The 18,327-nt window shown below is 45.6% G+C and overlaps 1 protein-coding gene across 2 annotated transcripts; it reads left to right on the top strand.

Annotated features, from left to right (window-relative positions):
• Nucleotides 1–240: 240 nt before the first annotated feature.
• On the top strand, nucleotides 241–16,600 carry nlrc3 (NLR family, CARD domain containing 3). Of its 2 annotated transcripts, XM_056429889.1 has the most exons (19): nucleotides 241–307; nucleotides 890–1,029; nucleotides 2,752–3,015; nucleotides 3,236–4,982; nucleotides 5,057–5,143; nucleotides 6,372–6,455; nucleotides 6,707–6,790; nucleotides 6,893–6,976; nucleotides 7,059–7,142; nucleotides 7,475–7,558; nucleotides 7,690–7,773; nucleotides 8,397–8,480; nucleotides 8,727–8,810; nucleotides 9,176–9,259; nucleotides 9,466–9,549; nucleotides 9,717–9,800; nucleotides 13,382–13,465; nucleotides 14,161–14,244; nucleotides 16,259–16,600. In XM_056429889.1, the coding sequence occupies exons 2-19, from the start codon at nucleotides 912–914 to the stop codon at nucleotides 16,347–16,349; spliced, it is 3,399 nt and encodes a 1,132-aa protein (XP_056285864.1). In that variant the 5' UTR covers nucleotides 241–307; nucleotides 890–911; the 3' UTR covers nucleotides 16,350–16,600. The 2 variants fall into 2 exon arrangements, with proteins under 2 accessions (XP_056285864.1, XP_056285865.1); XM_056429890.1 differs by lacking the exon at nucleotides 7,059–7,142.
• The last annotated feature ends 1,727 nt before the right edge of the window (nucleotides 16,601–18,327 follow it).

Below are 18,327 nucleotides of genomic sequence, written 5' to 3'. Positions count from 1 at the left end.
TGACTTGGAGGCTGTTTTCTCTTTATCTCCAGTCAAGCTGGATGAAGAGTATTGGTCATTATTATTATTGTTTAATTACTGGAGCTTCCAGTTTGGCCCAACACATGTCTGCAGCAGCGTTCATCATTCAGCGGTGAGGGCTCTTCAGTCTCTCCATAAACTCAACAACGGAAGCGCCGAGCTCCTCTGAGTGTCGATGCGTTCTTTGAGCTCGGAGGGCAGACCGCACCGGAAGGCCGCTCCGCTTCCGTCTCACTGGAACCTCGAGCGTCATTTCAATTCATGTGTGCAGAGCTTTCCCTGCATGGTGAGTTCAGTCAAAATAATAATTTTTATTTCTGATGCCATTTCACACGGAAGATTTTTTGTCTTTTTGAAATAAAGCTGAAGAAAGTTACAATAGATGCTCTCAGCCAATCACAGCTGCCCAGTTGTGCAGAATTAAAGTGAGACATTTAGAATACATTTGATTTGGTGAAATATCATAATGATATGCTATGGGATTGTTGGAAGGTCTTTACAGCTTCCTGCTATGATGAATTGTAAATTGTTTTAGCTAATTTAATGAAAGTGTGCTGTTCAGGCCGCCGGATGGTAGGACTCTGACAGTCTCTGAGGGTTAAGATGAGTCTTGTAAATGAATATCAACTGTCAGTGTAGCCATCTCTTTATTAAAGGTTTTTTAAATCCAAAATGGATCCAAACATATCAGAAACAGCTTTTCGACGTGTTGAATCGTTATTGCGTGACTTATCACACAATATAAGCATACAAGATTGTGGGGCCTTCAGAGTTGGAGGATATTGTGGCCGTGGTTCATTTTCTCACCTCCTTTCAAAATAGCCTGTCGCCTTTCACATTGTGGAAGTAATGATATTTTGTCCTGAAGGCATAAATTCTCCGACTTGGTGATGGAGAGGAAGACCCATTATGATTCCATCCTGGACCGAAGCCGACGCATCACGTGGCAGGACGACTGCTACGTGGACCTGCAGTCTGCGTCCGGCTCGCCCTCCTCACACACCCACGGTGAGACTTTCCTGAGCGCTCCGTCGTGTTTGCTTGGGAGGGGTCCACGGCAGACGTGTGACAGGTATTTAGAAACACAGGCCGGCGTAACACAAAGATGCAACAGATAAAAACATCTAACTGTAACCAGTCCTGACTCAGGAGGGGGAATACGAGGATGATGAGGTGTGGTCATCGTCCATGTCACCCACATCATATTAATTCATATTACCGTTGTCTTGTCATGAATATTAAGTCGCGGAGGGGAAATGATATTCTTATCTGTAGAGCAACAGGAGCTGTGATGAATTCCATCTGATGAATGACTCTGTCCTTCATGGCGGAAGTGTGGTGGTGAAATGAAGGCAAACGGTAAAACAGCAGAGGTATTTATCTTAAAAATATAAAATATGATGGTCGATGTCAAAGAATTAGTAACTAGAACACGTTTTTGGAAACGCGTATCAAGCCTAATCTGATGAACCTTTTCGAGTTTGCAAAAAGTCCTTTTGAATTTTCTTGTGAAAGTGAAAGTGGGACTGAACAATGACCGGTCTGGGGAATCGTTATATTCTATTCCGTCTAAGAACCTAAGAGTAATTGTGCCAATTTTGGTGCTTGTATCCACATTTGAACGATTCTTCATCAAAAAATGCTGTTATCTGCCCCACTATTCCTACTGATCTCTTTAAATGTCTCTTGTGTGTGTTTAAGTGTATTATTGAAGACTTCCTGAAACAGAATTGTTATGAGTTTGTATTCCGTGGCGTTTGAAGAGGCTTCGTGGAGGTGTGACGTGGGCCCATTTCAGAATCAGAATCAGAATCAGAAACAGTTTTATTGCCAGGAATGTTTACACAAACGAGGAATTTTGTTATTTTTTTTGGCGGAAGGTGCAACATTTGGACATGACAAACAAACAACAATCAACACGACAGAAAGACAACAAATAATGTGAAAGTGTTTGGGTGTGTGCTTCAAGTGGTGTGTTTTAGTTAAAAGTGTATGTTACGCGTGGCGTGTGTTTAAGTTAAAGTGCATGTTAAAGTGACGTGTGTGGAGGAAGCCTCCAGGAGGGAAGAAGAAGGAGGAGGGAGGAGGAGTGGGAGGAAGAAGGAGGAGGAGGAAGAGGAAGGAGCGGGAAGAAGGAGGAGAGAGGAAGGAGGAAGAAGAGGTGGTAGTCCTGGGGGTGACAGTCAGTCAGTCCTGGTCTCCATTGATGAGCCCGACTGCCGACGGGAAAAAACTTTTGGTGTGGCGGGAGGTCTTTGTCCTGATGGACCGCAGCCTCCTCCCCGAGGGGAGGGACTCGAACAGGGAGTGTCCAGGGTGGGAGGGGTCAGCGACAATCTTTCTGGCCCGCTTCAGTGACCTCTTCAGGTCATGCGGCCATCTTTTGTTTCCGAGCACTCATGATAATTGCTGGCTCGCGGTAATTGCTGCAGAAAGGTTAAAGTGCCGGTGTGTTTAATCAAGGTCTCAACCGGTGATTAGATGCACTTTTGGAGTAAAAAAAAAAACTGTGAACAGATCATGAGCTCTTGCTGTTTGTTAAGTGTTTTACCTTGAATGACCGCGTATATACCTCAATCCTGTGAAAGCAATACAAAAGCATTGAATTTGTATGCCACCATATTTTCCAACTATACACCAGAAAGGGTTGTCCTAGACATTGTCTATGTTCATTATCAGGAGGACATCTCAGTAATCCTTTAATACAGGTCTTATCTGTTTCTCTTTTAGACCTTGACTGGATCCAAAAGCACCAGGAACATCTGCAGCGCTTCATGACGACCTCCTTCCTGGAGGGGATACTCGCCCACCTGAGGCAGGTGGATGTGCTGAGTTCAGCCGAGGAGACCAAGATCAAGGAAGCGGCCCGGCTGCAGGACCAGGTCCACATGCTCACCACTATTGTCACTGGCAAGGACGCTCACAGTTGGGATGCTCTGCGGGGCTTCATCGAGAGCTCAGAGTGCCAGGCGGCCCGGCTCATCATCAGCCACGGTGAGAGGCTCTCTGCGTGTGTCTTTCCTTTAAAGGGGTTTTGATTCATGAATCTTCTCACAGCCTCGTAGCCTCCGACATGACGAGTGCTGTGCTTGAATGTGTTTGTGTAAAGTGAAACTCCTTGGAAAGCACTTCTCTTTGAATACAAAATATGAATACGATCTATTTCTTTGGATCGGAAAAAATAAATGATCTGAGCCAATTTCCCTTTCTGCAGATTCCTGGGTGAAGGAGCACAAAGAGGTGCTGTTACGGCGCTACGAGCAGTACCGAGACAGAGATTCAGTCAGCTGCCCCAAACTGAGCATCTCCTCCAGAACCTTACTTCTGGTGGATGGACTATCCGACATCCAGCAGAAGGAACACGACTTGATGCAGGTGGGGGCGACTCGAGGCAGGAAGAGAAATCACCTCAGACCGCTGGGGCTGACCAAACTCTTGGAGCCCCTGACACGGGTCAGTTTACCCCCCCGGGTCTCCCTCACGGTCGGGGTGGCTGGTATCGGGAAGACGACCTGGGTCCGACACTTCATCAGACAGTGGAGCCGAGGGGCCGTCTGCACCGACGTGAGCTTCGTCCTGCCTTTCACTTTTTGCGAGCTGAACTCGTTGGAGAAAGTCTCCGCTGAGAAGCTGGTGACGATGGCTTTCCCTCATCTAACAGACCCGGGCGTGGTCCTGAGCAGCTCCTGCCGCACACTGCTGATACTTGATGGTCTGGACGAGTTCCGCCACACTTTGAATTTCTCCGATGCAGCTCCTTGCAGCGATCCAAAGAAAGAAGTGTCCATCGATGACCTCGTTACCAACGTCCTCCGCGGTAATCTGCTCCCTGACGTGGCAGTGTGGCTGACCTGCAGGCCGGGAGTGGCCTCGCTCATCCCCGGAGGATTGGTTGACAGGGTGACTGAGATCCCAGGATTCAGCCCGCAAGACATCCAGCTCTTCCTCAACCACCACTTCTCTGAAAGGGACTTTGCCGGTCAGATCTGGGCGCACTTGGAGTCCCATAAGATCCTCATGGTGATGTGCTACATTCCGTGCATTTGCTGGATCGTAGCTGACACTCTGACGTTCATCATGCAGAGCGAAACGCAGGAGAGCCTTCCGAGAACTTGCACCGAGCTTTACGCTCACTTCTGTTCCATGAAGGCAGAAGTGGGTGAACCCAGAGGCCGGGAGCCGGTGAAGACGGAGCCGCTCCATGGGAGCAATCGTAAACTGCTGGGGAACCTTGGGCGACTGGCGTTTTACGGGCTCCTCAAACACAAGTACACCTTCAGCGAGCAGGACCTCCGGGCCTCTGGCATCGACCTCCTGCTGAGTCAGAGCAGTCTTGGTTCTGGGATTCTCGTCCGGGAGGAGTTGGCCATGAACACAACGTACCGCTTCACTCATTTGTCTCTGCAGGAGTTTCTCGCTGCTACTTTTTACCACATCTCCTCCAAGCGGGCCATCTTTGACTTATTCTCAGAAAGCACCATGTCTTGGCCCAAGCTTGGTTTCCAGAACCACTTCAGAAGTGCCTTTCAGCGCTCGCAACAAGCCAACGACGGTCACTTGGATGTGTTTGTGCGCTTTCTCGCGGGCCTGCTGTGCCCAGCGGCGCTGAAACCTCTCGCTGGGCTTCTGGCCCTCGGAAAAGATGACGGAAGTCAGAAGGCGTGGGCGGCCGGCTTCTTGCAAGGCCTGCTGGTCGGCGGGGGTGCGGTGGTGTCCCTGCGTGAGGTCAACCTGGCTTATTGTTTACAGGAGCTGCAACACACAGAGCTGCTGCGGAGCGTTGAGCAAGACTTACAGCTACGTAGCCTAGCGGGGAAGCTAACACGGGCTCACTGTGTCGTGCTGGGCTTCCTCCTGCATGTGTCCCCACAGTGCAGCGAGCAGACCGACCTCAGCGGCTCTCTGAACTTCACGACGGTGAAGTGTTTGCTCCCACAGCTGCTGTACTGCAGCTGCCTCAGGTCAGCTTCCCCAAACACCCTTCAGCCAACACTCAGACAACAGATGGTGAAACGTCTCCTCGTCTCCTCAACAGGCTGGAGAATAATCACTTCAAAGATGATGTCATGGAGCTGCTGGGAAGCCTCCTGAGCGCCAAAGACTGCCACATCCAGAAGATGAGGTGAGATCACTCTTTACACACCCGTCGTGTGAAGAGCATTCAGCTGATCACGTGACTGATGCTCACAGGATGGCAACAACATTAAGAAGTGTCAGTCTGGGGGATGACGAGAAGACACTCGCATGTGTGTATATGTGTGTGATGGTGACCTCTTTTATTCTTTATGTGTGATGGTGACCTCTTTTATTCTTTATGTGTGATGGTGACCTCTTTTATTCTTTATGTGTGATGGTGACCTCTTTTATTCTTTATGTGTGATGGTGACCTCTTTTATTCTTTATGTGTCATGGTGACCTCTTTTATTCTTTATGTGTGATGGTGACCTCTTTTATTCTTTATATGTGTCATGGTGACCTCTTTTATTCTTTATGTGTGTGATGGTGACCTCTTTTATTCTTTATGTGTGATGGTGACCTCTTTTATTCTTTATGTGTGATGGTGACCTCTTTTATTCTTTATGTGTCATGGTGACCTCTTTTATTCTTTATGTGTGATGGTGACCTCTTTTATTCTTTATATGTCATGGTGACCTCTTTTATTCTTTATATGTCATGGAGACCTCTTTTATTCTTTATATGTCATGGTGACCTCTTTAATTCTTTATGTGTGTGATGGTGACCTCTTTTATTCTTTATGTGTGATGGTGACCTCTTTTATTCTTTATGTGTCATGGTGACCTCTTTTATTCTTTATGTGTGATGGTGACCTCTTTTATTCTTTATATGTGTGATGGTGACCTCTTTTATTCTTTATGTGTCATGGTGACCTCTTTTATTCTTTATATGTGTGATGGTGACCTCTTTTATTCTTTATGTGTCATGGTGACCTCTTTTATTCTTTATATGTGTGATGGTGACCTCTTTTATTCTTTATATGTCATGGTGACCTCTTTTATTCTTTATATGTCATGGAGACCTCTTTTATTCTTTATATGTCATGGTGACCTCTTTTATTCTTTATGTGTCATGGTGACCTCTTTTATTCTTTATATGTCATGGTGACCTCTTTTATTCTTTATATGTGTGATGGTGACCTCTTTTATTCTTTATGTGTCATGGTGACCTCTTTTATTCTTTATATGTGTGATGGTGACCTCTTTTATTCTTTATGTGTCATGGTGACCTCTTTTATTCTTTATATGTCATGGTGACCTCTTTTATTCTTTATATGTCATGGTGACCTCTTTTATTCTTTATATGTCATGGTGACCTCTTTTCTTCATTCCCAGTTTGGCGGAGAACGCCATCGGTAACAAAGGTGCCAAAGCCCTCAGTCGAGCCCTCTTGGTGAACCGGACCCTAACATCTCTCAAGTGAGACGCCTTTGACCTTTGACCTTTGACTGATCACAACTGAATTAAAGTCGTAACCTTTTAAATTCATAAGAGGAAACGTGTGTGCTTCTCTTACATTTCTTTAGAGTCAAACTCTGTGCTTATCTCAAAGTCCCTTATATACTCAATTATGCGTCTTCACAAATATGAAGTGATACATAGTATTTATATTATGATTCTGTGTATCATCTAACCAGCTCTTCATTTGTTATTATAAATAATAATTTTAGCCTCCGGAACAACAACATCGGCTCTAAAGGTGCAAAGTTCCTGGCAGAGGCACTGAAAATGAACCAAGTCCTGGTATCAATCAAGTGAGTGAATGATCAATAGATTTGAGTTCATACAAACGATTATCCTCCAAGAGGTCCGTGTGACGCTGTCTGTGGTCTGACGGCCGACGGCCCGATCCTCAGCTTCCAGAACAATAACATCGAGGCGGACGGGGCTCAGGCCCTGGCAGAGGTACTGCACTGCAACCGCAAACTGGTGTCTCTGAAGTGAGTAGTGTGTGTGTGTGTGTTCATGCTAACAATGAAGAGTATATAGTAGATCTTTTCTTCCATGCATATAATGATTCAGCATACGGAACAATACGATCGGAGCGGGAGGAGCCAAAAGGATTGCAGAGGCCCTGAAGACGAACCGGACTCTCACAAAGCTGATGTAATCTCACATTTATATATTCACTGTGCTGCTTTTCAATGATATCTTATAATGTGCAATTATGCAAACATATTTTTACATTTAAATTCGATTAAAGAATAGAAGCTGTTCTTCTTTTTCTACGTTCTCTCAACTTTTCTTGTAGATTTCTGTTCACATCTGCCGTAGCTCACGAATAGACGAACGCGGGGCTTCACTTGATTGTCCAGAAGTGTGTTTGTCGTGCTCAAGTCGCAGAAATCTCACTGCAGATCCAGTCATTGGGTCACATTCTGATGGTGAAGATTTAACTTTTTCTTAATGTGTCCAGTCTTTCTCTGTTCTCGCCTCAGTCTTTGCAGCAACCGGCTCGGGGACAGAGGGGCGGTCGCTCTGGCGGAGGCGTTGGCAGTCAACCACACTCTGCTCTCGCTCCAGTCAGTCCTCTATTTATCATCCCTCACTTCCCATTCAACAGTCTACCGCTGATGCATCTTGTCATTGTGTTCCCATCCTGTGCGTTAACAGTTTGATTCACTCCAGATGTGTGGAACCTTTCTTTTGGCAGACTTCAGAGTAACTCAATCAGCAACAGGGGGATGTCGGCCCTCACCAGAGCACTCAGGCTGAACCGCGGCCTCATCTCCTTAAAGTAAGAACATACGGTATCAGTCTTTAGTACATCCACAGTTGGGGAACTAGGTTTTTTCTTGGCTTTCTTAGCATTCATTACACTCTCATATCTGTCCGGGAAGCACTTTTGTTTTTTGTAGGACGTCACAGAAGTAGAAATCAGAAGTAGAGTAGCAGGTCGTGCCTTCGCGGTGGATGGAATAACTCCTGCGTGGCCAGTAAACGGAGGAGTGGCGTCCCTCTGCTCCACTAGTTTAGTTTAACGCCCCACGGACACACCGACTGTGGAGAAGGACGTCGTGTCGTAGCTGCTGAAAATAAACAAAATAATATTATAAATAAAAATGTTATATTTGTTATTATTACCATATCTTATAGTTTTGTAACGGAACCCTGCAGCAGCACGTGAGCTGTAGGGTTTACCCTGGTGGGCGGAGCCAGACGCTGCTTCACCCTGTTTCCAGTATCTATAATGCTCAGCTACACGCTAAGCAGCCGGCCGTAGCTTCACATTTAATGTATCGACATTTGAGTGGTATCAGTTTTTACATTAAACGGAAAAATAATAATAAATTGCAAATAGTGAGATTGTTGGGAGTACTTGCCCCTTATTCTCCCTTTCTGCACGTTTCCATCCGTCAGCTTGAGAGAGAACTCCATCGGGGTGGAGGGGGCCAAGAACATGGCCCGAGCCCTCCAGGAGAACCACTCTCTGCAGGACCTCGAGTGAGTCGCACCTCATTCAAAGCATTTCGTCGAGTTTGACCCCACAGCGGCGTAGAAATAATCGAGTGTTCAGAAAATGTCACTCCCCCATACTGTGGTGTCTCACTTTGGGCTATTGTGTGATGGGAAACTGGGAAATCCTCCGAGATTACTGAATGAACACGAAGAATGGTGATACTCACAATTGAGGTGTGCGTGTGTGTGCGTGTGTGTGTGTGTGTGTGTGCATGTGTGTGTGTGTCTCAGTCTCACAGCCAACCTGCTGCACGACGAAGGGGTTCAAGCTATAGCCGGCGCAATGGAGTTGAATCACGGCCTCACCGCTCTGCAGTAAGTGAGCAACAGAGACGCAGCGAGCCGCTCAGTCAGAGGCGTGTCATGACATTTTAGTTTGAAAGAAAACAAAACATCAGACTATTGAGCATTATGCATTCATATCTATTGCAGTGCAAATGAAGTGTGCAGATTGATTAGAAATGTCCTTTTGTGATACTCCTTTATGTGAATAAGCCAAGCTCACTCCCTCTACGAGTCAAATGTGTGAGGTGAGAATATGTGTTGTTGTTGTTGTTTACAGTTTGTTGTGCTGCCACCAGTGGTTTCCGTTATGCATTTACTGTCTTTGCTCGAGACGTATTCACAGATCCTCCTCACAGTTCACGATGTGTTCCTTTTCTCTTGCTCTTTTTTTACAGTCTGCAGTGGAATTTCATCCAATGTTCTGCCACCAAAGCGCTGGCCCAGGCTCTGCTCTCCAACAACACCATGCAGCTCTTGGAGTGAGAGGCCCACCGCTCTGACCTCTGACCTCGTTTACATTGACCTCTTTTCCTCAGACTCCTTTCCTCTGTAATTAAATGTAAACGCCTCTCCCGCGGCGGCATCGTGGCGACTGACCGCGTCTCGGCGTCCCGCTGGGGGTTGCGTGTCGTTTCAGTTTGTTTATCTACAGTCGTCTGTGTTTGTGTCTCCATCTTCTCTGCAGTCTACAGGAGAACGCTATCGGGAATGAAGGCGTCATTTCTCTAGCCAAAGCCCTTCAAACCAACACATCCCTGCACACATTATGGTTGGCATTACAGCAATAAATACCATATATTGATCAATATTTAGATCATTCACTTCAAATGAATGACACATTACTCTGAAGTTAATGACATCACAGTTGTGATAGAGCCAGGCATCTCCAGCGGGTTGTGTTCTCCTCTCCTTCACGTCTCTCCGCCGTCTCTTCAGTCTCCAGGGAGTGTCCCTGAGCTCCAGCGGCGCGCTGGCGATAGCAGAGGCTCTGCTGACGAACCAGAGCCTGCAAACGTTGGAGTGAGTTCAAGCTCTTTCCTTTGTATTCCTCTTCTCATTCTTGCACCGCCTGCTGAGTCACTAACAGCCCTGTGAAACGACATCAGCACGAGGGCCTGACAGCTCGATGATGCTGTTATGGATTTAGTAAACGTATTCATACCTGAGGGAACATTGCTGCCAAACCACAACCTACATTATCATATTCCACTTATTTTTAATCCTACAGTCTCTTTAAAGATATGTCTGTGATATTTCCATTTACAGTTAATCTCTGACGAATGTTGACATCTTCGTAGTTGCAGTAGCGTTTTTCATTTTGCCTTTTGGCCAACAGAAGCGTCTCAACTTCAGCAGCAGCCACACTGTTTCTGTTTCAGTCCTGCTCTTCATGAAGTCACCCTGTTTCAGTCCTGCTCTTCATGAAGTCATCCTGTTTCAGTCCTGCTCTTCATGAAGTCACCCTGTTTCAGTCCTGCTCTTTATGGAGTCACCCTGTTTCAGTCCTGCTCTTCATGGAGTCACCCTGTTTCAGTCCTGCTCTTTATGAAGTCACCCTGTTTCAGTCCTGCTCTTCATGGAGTCACCCTGTTTCAGTCCTGCTCTTCATGGAGTCACCCTGTTTCAGTCCTGCTCTTCATGGAGTCACCCTGTTTCAGTCCTGCTCTTCATGAAGTCACCCTGTTTCAGTCCTGCTCTTCATGGAGTCACCCTGTTTCAGTCCTGCTCTTCATGGAGTCACCCTGTTTCAGTCCTGCTCTTCATGAAGTCACCCTGTTTCAGTCCTGCTCTTCATGGAGTCACCCTGTTTCAGTCCTGCTCTTCATGGAGTCACCCTGTTTCAGTCCTGCTCTTCATGAAGTCACCCTGTTTCAGTCCTGCTCTTTATGGAGTCACCCTGTTTCAGTCCTGCTCTTCATGAAGTCACCCTGTTTCAGTCCTGCTCTTCATGGAGTCACCCTGTTTCAGTCCTGCTCTTCATGGAGTCACCCTGTTTCAGTCCTGCTCTTTATGGAGTCACCCTGTTTCAGTCCTGCTCTTCATGAAGTCACCCTGTTTCAGTCCTGCTCTTCATGGAGTCACCCTGTTTCAGTCCTGCTCTTCATGGAGTCACCCTGTTTCAGTCCTGCTCTTCATGGAGTCACCCTGTTTCAGTCCTGCTCTTCATGAAGTCACCCTGTTTCAGTCCTGCTCTTTATGGAGTCACCCTGTTTCAGTCCTGCTCTTCATGGAGTCACCCTGTTTCAGTCCTGCTCTTCATGAAGTCACCCTGTTTCAGTCCTGCTCTTCATGGAGTCACCCTGTTTCAGTCCTGCTCTTCATGGAGTCACCCTGTTTCAGTCCTGCTCTTCATGAAGTCACCCTGTTTCAGTCCTGCTCTTCATGGAGTCACCCTGTTTCAGTCCTGCTCTTCATGAAGTCACCCTGTTTCAGTCCTGCTCTTCATGAAGTCACCCTGTTTCAGTCCTGCTCTTCATGGAGTCACCCTGTTTCAGTCCTGCTCTTCATGGAGTCACCCTGTTTCAGTCCTGCTCTTCATGAAGTCACCCTGTTTCAGTCCTGCTCTTCATGGAGTCACCCTGTTTCAGTCCTGCTCTTCATGAAGTCACCCTGTTTCAGTCCTGCTCTTTATGAAGTCACCCTGTTTCAGTCCTGCTCTTCATGGAGTCACCCTGTTTCAGTCCTGCTCTTTATGAAGTCACCCTGTTTCAGTCCTGCTCTTCATGAAGTCACCCTGTTTCAGTCCTGCTCTTCATGAAGTCACCCTGTTTCAGTCCTGCTCTTCATGAAGTCACCCTGTTTCAGTCCTGCTCTTCATGGAGTCACCCTGTTTCAGTCCTGCTCTTCATGAAGTCACCCTGTTTCAGTCCTGCTCTTCATGGAGTCACCCTGTTTCAGTCCTGCTCTTCATGGAGTCACCCTGTTTCAGTCCTGCTCTTCATGAAGTCACCCTGTTTCAGTCCTGCTCTTCATGGAGTCACCCTGTTTCAGTCCTGCTCTTCATGGAGTCACCCTGTTTCAGTCCTGCTCTTCATGAAGTCACCCTGTTTCAGTCCTGCTCTTCATGAAGTCACCCTGTTTCAGTCCTGCTCTTCATGGAGTCACCCTGTTTCAGTCCTGCTCTTCATGAAGTCACCCTGTTTCAGTCCTGCTCTTCATGGAGTCACCCTGTTTCAGTCCTGCTCTTCATGAAGTCACCCTGTTTCAGTCCTGCTCTTCATGAAGTCACCCTGTTTCAGTCCTGCTCTTTATGGAGTCACCCTGTTTCAGTCCTGCTCTTCATGAAGTCACCCTGTTTCAGTCCTGCTCTTTATGGAGTCACCCTGTTTCAGTCCTGCTCTTCATGAAGTCACCCTGTTTCAGTCCTGCTCTTCATGAAGTCACCCTGTTTCAGTCCTGCTCTTTATGGAGTCACCCTGTTTCAGTCCTGCTCTTTATGGAGTCACCCTGTTTCAGTCCTGCTCTTTATGGAGTCACCCTGTTTCAGTCCTGCTCTTCATGAAGTCACCCTGTTTCAGTCCTGCTCTTCATGGAGTCACCCTGTTTCAGTCCTGCTCTTCATGGAGTCACCCTGTTTCAGTCCTGCTCTTCATGGAGTCACCCTGTTTCAGTCCTGCTCTTTATGGAGTCACCCTGCTCCTGTTTCAGTCCTATTTTTTATGGAGTCACCCTGTTTCAGTCCTATTCTTTATGGAGTCACCCTGTTTCAGTCCTATTCTTTATGGAGTCACCCTGTTTCAGTCCTGCTCTTTATGGAGTCACACTGTTCCTGTTTCAGTCCTGCTCTTTATGGAGTCACCCTGTCTCAGTTTCATGTGACTTTCAGTAACAGGAAGCACATCTTTTAAAACCAGCCATTCTCACTCTTCTCAGCCGTCTGCATGTGTTCCTCTTTCTGCAGTTATTGATTCTCAGTGGATTCTTTTGATTGAGTTTCAATCAATTTAACCGCAAAAAAACAATGTTTTTAATCCTTTACATTCTGTTCTTTATTTGATATCCCATTCATTCAATCAGGGTTACACACTGTGTACTTTGTGTCTGTGTGAATTTGTCCAAGTCAGATATATTTCTGGTGTATTGGATCATCGTCGACAGCGGGAAACAGTTTTGTGTTCATATTGTTGATTTATAAATCAGTCTGACAGCACATTGACTTATCAGGTTTTTAAGGGTTTCAATGAACCCCTTGTGAACCGCAGACAGCAGAACAACAACCAGGGTGAGCGCGGGCACTCGAAGTCGTGATGAACCCCTGCAGAGCATTTACAATATGCAGCACACAAGGCGGCTCATTGTGAAGCTGTTCATTTCCCTGTTTTGGTGAAGGACCAATTTTTTTAATTGCAGACCGCAAAATGATGGTCGTAAATTGAGAGAACGATCTGGTTCAACAGAAATCCTCCTCAGCCGTAAGAGGTTGTAAAGATTAGAGGCAGAAGTGAAAGACTATATACTAGACTTTCACTTCTGCCTCTAATCTTTACAACCTCTTATGTTTTGACATTGTTGATGCTTCCAGTGTTACAACATTCATTTGGATGTATGTGCGACAGCTATTGTTGTGTTTCCTGATGATCGCACATTTCCCACTGCTTCAGTCTCCGTGGGAACGCTGTGGGGATGGAGGGCGCGAAGGCTCTGGCCAACGCACTGAAGAGCAACCGGAGCCTCAAGTCACTGAAGTAAGTGTCTGTCGGGATCCAACATGTCACTGAGTGTCCAGTTTAGACGACATATAAACACATATATATATATATATATATATATATCATGTATTGCATTTGACCTGCTATACTGTGGAGAACATCGTTTTACACAAGGATGGCGAGAGAGGAAGGCAGAGCAGGAATGTCACACGCACTTTAAAACCAGAATATTCTGATATTAAATCTGTCTAAATGCATTAAATCTGGAACAGACACCTGACATGTCATGCAATGGTCTGGTGGCACGGTCTAACACACATTCTGATTAAAGATCATTTAATGTTGACAGTTAGTTGAGAGGTGCAAGATTAAACCAAAAGAAACACCAATAGCACCAGAGAGTGAAGCTCTTTCTCTGAGCGCTTGGTGGCAGCTGTCAGACTGGACCCGCTGCCCTCTCTGTACGGCTCTAATAACCCTAACGTATATTTAAATGTGTTTAAATGGCCTGACAGTCGTGGTTTGGATAGGAGACATTGTTAACATCGAGGCCACCAGCTGAGTGCGAGGGGGCGATGGTCTGCTGAGGTACAACAATAAAGCTCAGGCGCTTCATCAAACAGCCTGCTACTCTTCGTCCGTCAAATCCAGCACTTTGCATCTTTTACATAAAAAGCTATTCACTGAACATTTAATGAAAGGCAATGAATGTTTATCGTTGTGTTCATCAGTCTCCAGGAGAACTCTCTGGGGATGGACGGAGCCATCTTCATCGCAACCGCCTTGAAGGGAAACCACCAATTAACATACATCAAGTGAGTTTATATATATATATATATGTATATAAACTGTGTGTATATATATATATTAGTGCTGTGAAAAATAACGCGTTAACTCAGTTAATTCAATTACAGGTTTAACTAGTTTTTTTTTTAACGCATTTAACGCATGCGCAGAATGAGCTTCCAATCCGTCTGTTGTTGGTCGTCGGGACGAAAAAAAAGTCACTTTCAAAATGAGCTTCCAATCCACCACTTCAATCTGAACTCTGTCCGCTCTCATGCAGACGGTCTGTTCATCGGTAATGATCCTTCCGCAGGTTCACCTACGGAAACCTTGTTACGACTTTTACTTCCTGTAGATCAGGGTCTCAACACGTCGATCGCGACCTGCCAGTCGATCGCGGCGTAGTGTCGGTAGATCGCATGACATTAAAGAGATTGGCCCGCCCCTGACATGTTCTCTAGAGCACGTCTTTGTTCTTTTATTAAACTAAACGTCTGTTGTTGATCGTATCTCCACAGCAGCATGTCATTTCTGTCTCTTCGCGTTGCGTTAACACTTATCGATCTCCGTCTCGCGCGCCACAGAGCTCCGTGCGCGCGCATCGGACCGAGCAAAAAGTCACTTGTCAATCTGTCCACCTGTGTCAGTTTGAGGAAGACTAGAGGCCTTTAGATTGTGTCATGGTGGAGTTAATGGTTGACAAACAAGAGAAAATGTTCTGTTTAACCTCCTGTTACCTTTACATTTACTAACATATTTTACCCTCGTGGTCAATTTGACCCCAGCAATTAAAACCTCCAGAAAATTATTAGAATTAATATTGCTTCCCAAGTTTAAGTGTGAGGTACTTTATGTTTGTTTGTTGACTACCTAAATAGCCCTTTAAATAAATAAAAAGTTGATATTTCTGATATGTTTGACACAGTGAAAAACAGCCTGGGGTCAAATTGACCCCAAAGAACACCGACATTAAACATTGAATGGGGTCAAATTGACCCTAAAGGTAACAGGAGGGTTAAACATTCTGTTTAGGATGAAGATGTATTAATGTTCCATATGGAAGAAAACTGCTAAATAACTGCTGAGTTGCAGCACCATTGTATAGAAGAATGTATAAATGTATATATCCGTCTTTTGTCATAAATCTCTATGTTCTCACAAAATATACCGAGAATATCGGTAATATGTGATTAATCATGATTAATCCACAAAAACCTGTGATTAATCCGATTAAAATTTTTAACCGTTTCACAGCCCTAATATATATACATATATATACACATTAATATATATATATATATATATATACATATATATATTAATGTGTATATATATGTCTATATATATGTATGAGTATATATATATACATATGTGTATATACAGGACTGTCTCAGAAAATTAGAATATTGTGATAAAGTTCTTTATTTTCTGTAATGCAATTAAAAAAACAAAAATGTCATGCATTCTGGATTCATTACAAATCAACTGAAATATTGCAAGCCTTTTATTCTTTTAATATTGCTGATTATGGCTTACAGCTTAAGAAAACTCTAAAATCCTATCTCATAAAATTTTAATATTTCCTCAGACCAAGTAAAAAAAAAGATTTATAACAGCTGAGTGTTTGTCAAGGCTCAGGAAACCCTTGCAGGTGTTTCGAGTTAATTAGACAATTCAAGTGATTTGTTTAATAACCTACTAGTATACTTTTCATGATATTCTAATATTTAGAGATAGGATATTTGAGTTTTCTTAAGCTGTAAGCCATAATCAGCAATAAATCAGAATAAAAGGCTTGCAATATTTCAGTTGATTTGTAATGAATCCAGAATGCATGACATTTTTGTTTTTTTAATTGCATTACAGAAAATAAAGAACTTCATCACAATATTCTAATTTTCTGAGACAGTCCTGTATATATATATATACACATATATATATATGTGTATATATATATGTGTATATATATCCTGTATATGTGTCGTTTCAGGGACAGTTACATGTTGTATTTTGACTAGAATAAAACCTGCATGTGTTCTGCAGTCTGCAGGAAAACGGCCTCGGAGAATCGGGGGCAAAGGTCATATCTGACGCGATCCGAGCCGGCGCTCCAGGCTGTGAGGTGGACATCTGACCAGGAGCACGGCTCGCCCTGAAGAGCGGCCGGTCAGGAGGGTGGTGGGTGTCATTTAGTTCAAGCTGCATGTCGGTGCTGAACATCACTTTGTCACTGTTTCACGTATTTTAAGAGACATTCACATATTTATTCTCGTATTATTACTATAGAGGGAGCAGTCGCCAAAGGAGATTTCATTTCATTTGTTTATTTATTTGAACACATCAATCTACCCAGGAGTAAATGTGTGTGATGAACAAGGACTTGAGACGGGTTGTTAAGAGAGACGACGTACGTGAACCGAATTCTGTCGCCTCGGGTGAGAGACGGAAAGAAAGGGCACGCAGCAGTCTTCTCTGTGTAGGGGAAACCGGGGGAGGAGAGGAGCGGGGAGAGGGGGGGGGGAACGGGAACGAGACGGGAGAGGAGATGGAGAGGAGGAAAGGTTTGAGGTGCGAGCCGGCTCACACCGGGTACTTTATTGAGGGGAAATAATCGTGCTCTAATGACAGACCTGTAGATAACTGTCGTAAGAGCCCGTCGGCGGCGCCAGCGCAGCGGTCACCGTCTGCTAACCTGTCGCACTGGAGAGGACGCGGGACCACGCGTCACGATGCCCTGTCCCTCTCTTCTGACGAACGGCCCTGGTCACGGTCTCCGCGCCGACGCTTCGAGGGGGGAAACTCGAGCGAGGGCGAAGACCGAGTTAAGGGGGAGAGGAGGCGGAGATCAGTAACTCCCTCTATATGATTCCGCGATCGTTCGGGCCTGATGAATGACGCGCGTGCACATAGACAGTGGTAGCTGTTATTCTCGGCACGCGGCACCCCGGATGATGTCAGATCGATCTCCGCGGAGAGAAATGCTGGGTATTCAATAATCTAGTCTCCTCCTAAACACGCTCGAGGTTACTAGGCTCTTAGAGCGGCTGGCGGGACACTTATTAATATTCTTATTCTTAGGACAAACTCCGCGACGAGGACTCAAGTGTTATGAGTCCCTCTCTTGGTCCCGGAGCCAACCACGGCTCGGCCGAGAGCCGGAGGTCTACCAGCTGCAGCGATATCTCTCTTTTGTACAAAATGTCAGTTACCAGTGTGTGAGGAATCAGTATGTGTCCTGAGTGACGTAGATCAGTGGGTGTAGCCGTGCAGATGTCGCTCAGACTCACCTCGGGCGGCGGGTTCCGCATTCGGGTCTCCTCGTTGGGTCTCCTCGGGCGGGTTGACGGGTGAAGAAATAGGACTCACAAAAAAGTAGGTCCACGAACCGAATGTAAAGTTTTAAGACCGCAAGGCAGCCAAGTATTTTATTCAAAAAAGGAAGAAAGAAATAAACAAAGTACAATTATTAATGATTTCCCTCTCGAGCCTGACGCAAAAGTCACAAGAACTTAAAACCCTTTTCTTCAGCCTTTCAGAAAAGGAAGAAGAAAAATAGACATCGTTGCCAGGCGCCCGTGAGTTCTTCACGGACGCCTGACGCAAACCACAACCTATGAAAACCTCTTTTCTTTTCAAAACCTCATTTTCCAAAAAGCCCGTCGTTTCCTCTGTTCGTCACCTTTATACCCCCGGCCCTTCCCACTTTTACCGGATATCCGTCCCCCTCTTTGGGGAGTTGACGGGGTTTCATCCCCTCTCTTCCTGAGAGGTCCTGGAGAGACTCTCTGTCCCACATCAAAGAGGGGGACGTTGTTCCCTCCTGTCTCTGGGTACTTTGGGTCCCCCCTCTATATCCTTTCAGACTGGGTCAGACTTTACGGAGCCAGTGACAGAGACATATATCACATTATCATGTCAATGACCATTGATCTACAGGCAGGCCAACACATATGAATCCATGCATTTGATTATTCACTTCCGGAGTCTCATCCTCTCTGGCCCCTTTGATCAGGCTTTGGGCTCCTCAACACACAATCCACCAGGTCTTCATTTGAATATCACCAGAGATGCCATTGTCCTGTCTTGACCAGCCTGTTGTAAATGCCTCCTCT

This window comes from Pseudoliparis swirei, chromosome 13 (genome assembly GCF_029220125.1).
Source record: "Pseudoliparis swirei isolate HS2019 ecotype Mariana Trench chromosome 13, NWPU_hadal_v1, whole genome shotgun sequence".
NCBI classification, from domain to species: domain Eukaryota; kingdom Metazoa; phylum Chordata; class Actinopteri; order Perciformes; family Liparidae; genus Pseudoliparis; species Pseudoliparis swirei.
Note: the sequence above shows the minus strand (reverse complement) of the source record. Positions and strands in the feature narration are given on the sequence as shown.

Excerpts from the sequence above, each read along its gene's own strand:
- nlrc3 (XM_056429889.1), top strand. The coding sequence starts at position 912 with ATGGAGAGGAAGACCCATTATGATTCCATCCTGGACCGAAGCCGACGC. Across the intron at positions 6,456-6,706 it reads CGGACCCTAACATCTCTCAA|CCTCCGGAACAACAACATCG; the intron begins GTGAGACGCCTT and ends TAATAATTTTAG. Across the intron at positions 14,245-16,258 it reads CACCAATTAACATACATCAA|TCTGCAGGAAAACGGCCTCG; the intron begins GTGAGTTTATAT and ends TGTGTTCTGCAG.